The following is a 9,246-nucleotide window of genomic DNA, read 5'->3' as shown; positions in this document are numbered from 1 at the left end:
AAAAAAAAAAAAAAAAAAAAAAAAAGAAAACTTTCACCAAAAAAAAAAATTTTTTTAACTGGAATTTTAGGAAAAAGGGTTTTTTTGTTTAAACAAGTTTTTTTGTTTGGTTGCAGTTTCCTTTTTTTTTTTTTTTTTTTTTTTTTTGTCTTTTTCCGTGTCCGGCAACGGATCGCAACCCTCAGTGTTGCCCCCGCACGGGACCGGGGACCGGCAACGGGATCACAACCCTCGGTGTTGCTCCCGCGCCTCGCTCAGCCAGTGAGCGGGAACCGGTCTGTATGTGGGATCCGAACCCTCGGGCGGGAGCGCCGCCGCACTTCTCAAGCGGCGCACTATCCAGTGCGCCACTGGGCCGGCCCGACAGTTTCCTTTTTTAAATACAAAACTTTTTTATTAAAAAAAGTTTTAAAAGTCTAAATCTTTTCACGTAAAATTTTCTTAAATTTTCTAAAAACTAAACATACTTTCCAGTTTTGTAAAGCTGAACTTAACTTTTTCTTGACAATTCAAGGTCAACAACACTAACAACTATTATATTTCACTGTACTGTTAATATAGCACAGTGATGCCTTTGAGATTATATAGTACAGATTGCTGTATTCTTTAAAATATTTAAATCAGTTTTATAAAATCTGTAGAGTTTTCGCCCTCCCTTACGGTCAGGTTAACCTGTATATTTCCCTGTGGACCATTTCTCTACTTGTAATATGCTACCATTAAAATGCTAAGAGTTGGAAAATAAGATAACCAAGCTTATCAAAACTGGGTTTAAAAGTAATTGGATTCTTAATGAAGATCTAGAGGGAGGGTGTCATCAATAAAATATGGTTCATAGAATCTAAAGTTCAAAAGGCTCATAGGGATCATCTAGTCAAATGATTTCCTTCTAAAAATATTAATGATTTTGTTTGTATAAAAGCATGATGCATACTTATAAAAATTCAGGCAATACAGTAAAGGATTAAAAAGAAAGCAACACATCACCTAAAATGCTACCACTCAGAATAAAGCCCAGTGGTAATATTTAGTGACTATCATTCCAGTTATATCTCTGTACATGTGTAGATTTAGAAGAATGAGGTAGCGGAGAGAATTTCTAAGAAAGGGATCATACTATCTGTGTTCTTTAGGGTATAGAGGCTTTGCAAGAGAGGTGAAGGATTAGTGGAATGCTGAACAGATTTGGTTCTATACCCCGGCTTTAACCAGAGAAACTCTGATCTATTTTATTCGTGGTGGAGTTCATAGAAGATTGCATTGTAAAAGGACGCTGCTGCTAAAAAAAAAAAGTTTAAAAGCCAGGAATTTAGTTCACAATCCTTGTTTTATAGTTAAAAAACAAAAACAAAACAAGGTCCAGAGATACTGAGTTACCTAAAGGCACAGAGCTAATTTGAGATCAAACTGGGGAAATTAAATTAGACTTGTAATCTCACAATTTTCCAGTATACATAAGCTTTAAACTTAGAAGTTTGTTTCTGGTGATGTTTTGTTATTTTTCCTTAGTTTCTCATTCTAGCTTGCCAAATGTGTGGAATCTGGACAGGTGACATGTTACTGTTAAAGATCATTACGACGAAAAAAAAAGGAAAGTGGGAGAAATCTGTTGACCTGAGGATTTTGCTACTGTTCTGACATCTATCTTAGAATTATATGCAGATTAATGCCTTTCTAAAACACCTGCAGAAATCCTACTGACCTAAAATGATTTCTTCAATCTTCTCCTTGGCAAGCAGGTCTTCCTTCCTTTGTAAAAGCATGTCAATGTGGAGCAGTAGAGCTTTTCCAATATTTTCTGATGACTTAAAATGTTCACAGATAATCTTCAGGAAATAAAACCCAACAGATTCTCTGTTCAATGAGACACAATTTTAAGCAGTGTGAATAGAAGAACTGATTTTTGATCAATGAGACTAAAATTTATTTCAGTGTGACCAAAACAAGCCAGATAAAATTATATCTGACCTCAGGTAATGTCATTAAATGTCTAAATAAACCGATTTGTCATCAGCAAATAATTTAACTTACTAAGACATAAACATTTTCTTTTCATGAACACCTGTAGTCAAATAATTATTTCTCCCCTGATATCTAATTTATGCTTTCCCCCCAGAACTGATGTCAATTTTTAAAAATTGGTAACTGAGATCCAGTGAGATCCAGTGAAGTTACATGAACTGACATGAGAGATTTACTAGTTTCTTCTGCAAACTATTTTTAAAAATTTATTTATGTTTTATTACACAAATAATACACCAATACATTCTATTTAAAAGTACAAACGGCTCATGGATTGGAAGACCTAATATTATTAAGATGTCAATACTCCCAAAGTGATGCACAGATTTAATGCAATCCCTATTAAACTCCCAGTGATGTTTCTTACAGAAATAGAAAAATTTGTCTTAAATTTCATATGGAATCTCTAGGGACCCGAAACAGCCAAACGAAGAAGAAAATTGGAGGACTCACACTTAACCAATTTCAAAACTTATTACAAAGCTACAGTAATCAAAACATGTCACTGGCATAAAGACAGACATATAGACCAAGTGAATGGAATAGAGAACCCAGAAATAAACCTGGTGGTCAAATGATTTTTTACAAGGGTGCCAGGACCATTCAATGGTGAAAGGACAGTCCTTTCAACAAATGGTGCTCAGAAAAGTGGATTTCCACATAAAAAGAATAAAATTGAATTCGCATAATATACAAAAATTAACTCAAAATGGATCAAAGATCTAAATGTAAAAGCCAAAATAATTGTCTCTGTTTGCAGCAGCAATTGATTCTATACGTAGAAAATCCTGAAGACTCCACCAAAAAATTGTTAGAACTAATAAATGAATTCAGCAAAGTTGCAGGATACAAAATCAACATACAGCCTGGCCAGTTAGCTGAGTTACTTAGAAGCAGTGTTGTAATATCAAGGTCAAGGATTCAGATCCCCAGACCGGCTAGCAGCCAAAAAAAAAAAAAAAATCCAATATCAACATACAAATATCTGTAGTGCTTCTTTCGTACACTGAAAACCATAAAACATTGATTAAAGACATTGAAGAAGACACAAATAAATGAAAAGATATACCCCGTGTTCGTGGATTGGAAGAATTAATATCGTTAAAATATCCATACTACCCAAAGTGATCTACAGATTCAAGGCAATTCTTATCAAAATTCCAATGGCGTTTTTCACAGAAATAGAAAAAAACTATACTAAAATTCGTATGGAACCACAAGACCCTAAATAGACAGAGCAATCTTTTTTTTTTTTTTTTTTGGTGGTTGGCCAGTTTGGAACCCAAACTCTTGACCTTGGTGTTATAACACTATGCTCTAACCGACTGAGCTAACTGGCCAGCCCAGCCAAAGCAATCTTAAAAATGAAGAACCAAGTTGAAGGCATCATATTTCCTGATTTCAAATCATACTACAAATCTATAGTAATCAAAATATTATGGAACTGGCATAAAAACAGACACATAGACCAATGGAACAGATCTGGGTGCCTAGGAAAAAAATCCACACATATATGGTCAACTAATTTTCAACAAGGGCACCCAGAATACACAATGGAAGAAAGTCAGTCTCTTCAATAAATGGTGTTTGGCAGTAAAAAAACAAATAACTCAATTTAAAAATGGACAAAGGAGCTGAATAGACATTTTTCAAAGGAAGACATACAAATGGCCAACAGGTACATGGAAAAATGCTCAACATCACTAATCATCAGGGAAATGCAAGTTAAAACTACACTGAGATACCATCTCACCCCAGTTAGACTGGCTATAATCAAAAAGACGGTGAATAACAAATGCTGGTGAGGGTGCAGAGAGAAGGGAATGCTCCTGCACTGTTGGTGGGACTGTAAATTAGTACAACCACTACGGAAAACAGTATGGAGTTTCCTTAGACAACTACAGATAGATCTTCCATACGATCCAGCAATCCCACTTCTGGGTGTATACTCAGAGAAATGGAAATCATCACATTGAAGGGATACCTGCACTCCCATGTTCATCACAGCGCTGTTTACAATAGCCAAGACATGGAGCCAACCTAAATGTCCATTGATGGATGATTGGATAAGGAAAATGTGGTATACATACACCACGAAATACTACTCTGCCATAAAAAAGAATGAAATTCTCCCATTTGCAACAACATGGATGAGCCTGGAGAAACTTATGTTGAGTGAAATATGCAAAGCACAGAGGGATAAATACCACATGTACTCACTCATAAGTGGGAGCTAAGAAAGAAAGAAGGAAGGAAAGAAAGTCCACTGTGGTGCATTGGACTTGCAGAGAGAGAGAGGACATACCTTGGAATACAAAGTTGGGTGGAGGGCATGGGGTACAAACACAATTTGTGGTAAGGTGCATGCTGCTGGTATGGATCTGACCTTCACACTTTGGGCATGAGGGGTGACAATCAGCTTTGTATCTCATGAATATTCACAACCAATATAAATAGATAGATAGATAGATAGATCGATCGATAGATAGATAGATAGATAGATAGATAGATAGATAGATAGATAGATAGATAAAATTGGGGTTGGAAAACTGGACATCCACATACAAAAAGAATGAAATTGTATATCTCTCATATACCATACACAAAAATCAGTTCAAAATGCCTTGAAGACTTAAACATATGATCTGAAACCATAAACTCTTAGGGAAAGAAACAGTAAACAAGCTCCTTGACAATGGTCTTTACAGTGATCTTTTGGATGGGACACCAAAAGCACAGGCAACAAAAGCAAAAATAAACAAGTGGGACTACATCAAACTAAAAAGCTTCTGCACAAAAAGAAAACAATTAGTAAAATGAAAAGTCAATCAACGCCTTGATTTTGGACTTCTGGCCTCCAGAACTACACAAATTTCTGTTGTTTTAAGTCACCCAGTTTGTGGTAATTTGTTACACTAGCCAGAAAACTTATACAAACAATAACCAAAATCTTAAAAATAACTCAACAGATGAGCTCAACAGCAGAATGGAAAGTACAGAGGAAAGAATCATTGAACCTGAAAACAAAATTGAAATTACACAGTCTGAACAACAGAGAAAAAATAGATTGAAGAAAACTGACCTGTGGGACTGGAAAAGAATGTAACATTGTGTCATCAGAATACTGGAAGAGGAGAAAGAAGGTGAGGCAGAACAAGTATTCAAAGAAATAATGTCTGAAAGCTCCCAAATTTGGCAAAAGCCATAAACCTAGAGATTCAAGAAACTGAACAAACCTCAAACATGATAAATCCAAGGAAAATCCACCCTAAGACGTATCATACTCAAATTTCTGATAACTAAAGACAAGGAAAAAAATCTTGAATGTACAAAGAAAGAAATGACACCTTACCTATAGCAGTTGTGAGGAAAATAGAAACAGTTTAATCAGGCTCCCTCACCTCATATCAGGCAGGACATGATTCAGCACATTTTAGCACATTCACTGTAAACAAGTTATATAAGAGTAGCACAACTGAGCATGTGTGCCCATGTACTCCTTGGCTTGTTGCCACTATTGTGTACTTGTAGTATAAAAGACAACAGTTCTGAACCACTGGCCGGCAGAGCTCATATTGGAATAAAGCATGTCTATTGTGCTAAGACTGCCAGAACCTTTTTCCAACTACCTGACTCATGGCCTAGACAGGATGGGGCAGAGGGATCTGTGATCCAGCCCATAGCAGTCATTTTGATATAGGAGGTGCTCAGTTTCCCTGGGTTCAGGTTTCAGGACATGCTTCTGGGTTTCCAGCTTCTGGGTTTCCCTGAGGTCTCAGGCCCCCTCCTCTGAGCTCTCCCCTGGAGGAAAGTTACTGTTCCCAGTTAGATCTACTTTTAGCACCAACACAAGGGAAAATGAGACCACAAGGGGCTGGTTTATGCAAACCCAGTGGCTGGGCATGCTCAATAGAGAACACAGAGTATTCTTGAATATGCCTGGTGCATGTGATAAGGTCTGACCAATGAACGTGTTCCAGAAAGAGACTAATTATGTGCAAGACTAAATGTTACATAACTGGGAACCACTCCCTTAATTGAATATTCATTAGATGGAGAAACTATAAAAGCCGAATCCCAGCAGAAGGTGGGGTTGTTGCTCACTTTCATGGAGGCAACCTGCACTTTGCTGGCTGAGGTGTGTATTCTTTACTTTGTATCAAACTTACTTTCAGCAAGCAGCTGCTCATTCTCTTGAGCCAGCCTGCACTTTGTACTGAACTTTACATTTTTCTTAATTTTGTGTTAGACTTGATGTCTGTACTGAACTTACTTTTGTATTAAACTTTGTGTGGGCCCTGCTCAGTCCCTGCAGCATGCTGCACTCTCCTTACGGAACCTGTATTTCTTATCTATTTTATTAAACTTGTTCTCACTGTCTACTGTGACTCTGCCCTTGAATTCTTTCCTGTGGCAGAGTCAAGAACCTGGTAAGAGGACTGGGCAGGTTGAGGCCGACTATGAAGGCTCCCCGGACACTACCTCCAACATCAATTTCACTTCTAGGAATTTACCCACTTGATTTGAAAACTTAGATCCACACAAAAATCTACATGCAAATCTTTTATTTATAATCACCAAAAACTGGAAGAAACCAAGATGTCCTTCAGTAGGTGAATGGATAAACAAATTGTAGTGCATCCATTCAATAGAATATTGTTCAATAATAAAAAGAAATGATCTACCAGTCACGAAAAGACATAGGAGAAACTTAATTGCATATTGCTAAGTGAAAGAAGCCAGTCTGAAAAGACTACATACTGAATTGTTCCAATTATGTGACATTCCAGAAGTGGCAACACAGTAAAAAGAAGAGCCAGTAGAAAAACAGAAACAGTGAAAAGATCAGTGGTTGCCAGCAACCCAGGAAGATGAGTAGGTGAAACGCAGAGGATTTTTAGGGTGGTGAAACTACTGTGTATGATATTGTAATAGTGGATGTATATCACACATTTGTCAAAATCCACAGAATTTTACAGCATGAGTGAATCTTAATGTGTGCAAGTTTTTAAAATACATATATATATTTTTTAGAAGGTTGGGGGAATCTCGGGATGTAATGCAGGCTGTGACAAGAGAATCTAATAAATGTATGAAACAATTTCACTAAAGGGGACAGGGGGAAAATGTACTGATGTAAGTAACTTTGGAAATGAGTCTGTAAAACTAAAGAATGATCTACATGGTAATGGATTAGAGTCAGAAACATCAGTAAGAACTTATGTTTAACTTAATGTAGATACAGATGGTTACATATAAAAATATTTATAGATGTGTCAATATCACATATATTTCTTTGCTCTGTCAACTGAGATAGCCTAAAAGAAATGACAGCCCAGTAGCAACAAGCACAGCTAGCATTCTCATCTTGGTTTCTAATATGATTCTCCAGTAAAAGGAATCAAGGCTCCTAGGAGAAATGGTTGATTCTAGGACTAGGGGAGGAAATGTACAAGATGAATCTGGAACATCTCGTAGTGTCAGAAAGGAAGAAACGTCTCAAAAAAAAAAAAAAAAAAAAAGCCCACAGTGACAGGGGTTAGTTATATCAAAGGGGCACAGGAGACAACTGAAGGAGCTCCCAATGGCCAAAGCTAGAACAATTTGAACAACAAAAGAAAGTAATATTGGATTATAACCCAAAGTATAAAATAAATATTCATGAATCCATACTGATAAAAGTAAATGACAGAATAAATTAGGGAGAAGAGACAAATCTCCCATGCAGAAGAAATCCAAATAATTTATGTAGATACTCTGCCCTCAAAGAGGGGAGCATAACTCCATAACTCCAAACAGTAGAGTATGTATTTATTTATTTTGGCAGCTGGGTATACAGGGATCTAAACCCTTGACCTCAGGGTTATCAGCACCACACTCTACCAAGTGAGCTAACTGGCCAGGCCTAAAGCGAGTCAAGTGAAGCAGTGGGAGTAGAGAAGGAACAAAGACATCTATAACTGGTTGTGATCAATTAGTCGTAAACACCACTGCATTTGGATCCACTGAAAATGGTACTTTTACCTATATGATCTTCCTCCCTAAACCCATAACCCCAGACTAATTATGAGAAAGACATCAGAGAAATTCCAAAAAAAAGACATCCTATAAAATACTTGATAGGTACTCAAGAATGTCAAGGTCACCAAAGCCAAGATATATCTAAGAAATTGTCACAGCCAAGAGGAGCCTAAGAAGATATGACAACTAAATATAATGTGGTATCACGGGTGGGAGCCTGGAATAGGAAAAGGATATTAGGTAAAACTAAGGAAATCTGAATAAACTATTGACTTTGCTTAATAATAATAATGCATCAATATTGGTTCATTAATTATAACATACCATAGTAATGTAAGATGCAATAATAGGGGAAACAGCATACAGGGCACATGGAAATTCTGTACTATCTTCTCAATTTTTCTGTAAATCTAAACGTGTTCTTAAAAATACAGCAGAACAGCAAAAATTTAAATGGCAGGCTTAAGCCCTAACATACCAATAATTTCATTTAATGTAAACAGTCTAAATACACCAATTAAAAGAAGGTAATTCACAGAATGGATTAAAGAAAACATGCTATGGAAACAATCAATAAAATGAAAAGACAACCTACAGAATGTAAGAAATATCTAAAAACCGTATGTCTGATAAGAGGTTAATATCCAAAATATATAAGGAACTCATACAACTCAATAGCAAAAAATCAAATAACCCAATTTAAAAATGGGCAAAGGACTTGCATAGATATTTTCCCAAAGAAGACATAAAAATGATCAACAGGAATATGTAAAGATGCACAACATCACTAATCATTAGGGAAATGCAAATCAAAATCATAATGAGATATCACCTCACACCTGTTAGGATGGCTATTATCAAAAAGTCAAAAGAAAACAAGTGTTGGTGGGGATGTAGAGAAATTGGAACCCTTGTGCACTGCTGATGGGAATGTAAAATGGTACAGCTGCTATAGAAAACAGTATGGTGGTTACTCAAACAATTAAAAATATAAATTACCATATAATCCAGCAATTCCACTTTGGGATATACATACCCAAAGAATTGAAGGCAAGGAATTGAATAGATATCTGTACACCATGTTCATAGCAGCATTGTTCTCATTAGCTAAAATTCGGAAGCAACCCAAGTGTTCGTCAACAGATGAATGGATAAGCAAAATGTGGTGTGTGTGTATATATATATATATATATATATATATAT

The 9,246-nt window shown here is 36.3% G+C and overlaps 1 protein-coding gene across 1 annotated transcript in view; it reads right to left on the bottom strand.

Moving 5' to 3' along the window:
* TEX11 (testis expressed 11) overlaps positions 1 to 9,246 on the bottom strand; it is a 178,280-nt gene that overhangs the window by 9,597 nt on the left and 159,437 nt on the right. Inside the window, exon 13 of the mRNA XM_008567576.1 lies at positions 1,703 to 1,854. Coding sequence (XP_008565798.1) covers positions 1,703 to 1,854 — 152 coding nt within the window. The remainder of the gene's footprint in view (positions 1 to 1,702; positions 1,855 to 9,246) is intronic.

This window comes from Galeopterus variegatus, unplaced genomic scaffold (genome assembly GCF_000696425.1).
Source record: "Galeopterus variegatus unplaced genomic scaffold, G_variegatus-3.0.2 Scaffold331, whole genome shotgun sequence".
Taxonomy (NCBI): Eukaryota; Metazoa; Chordata; class Mammalia; order Dermoptera; family Cynocephalidae; genus Galeopterus; species Galeopterus variegatus.
Note: the sequence above shows the minus strand (reverse complement) of the source record. Positions and strands in the feature narration are given on the sequence as shown.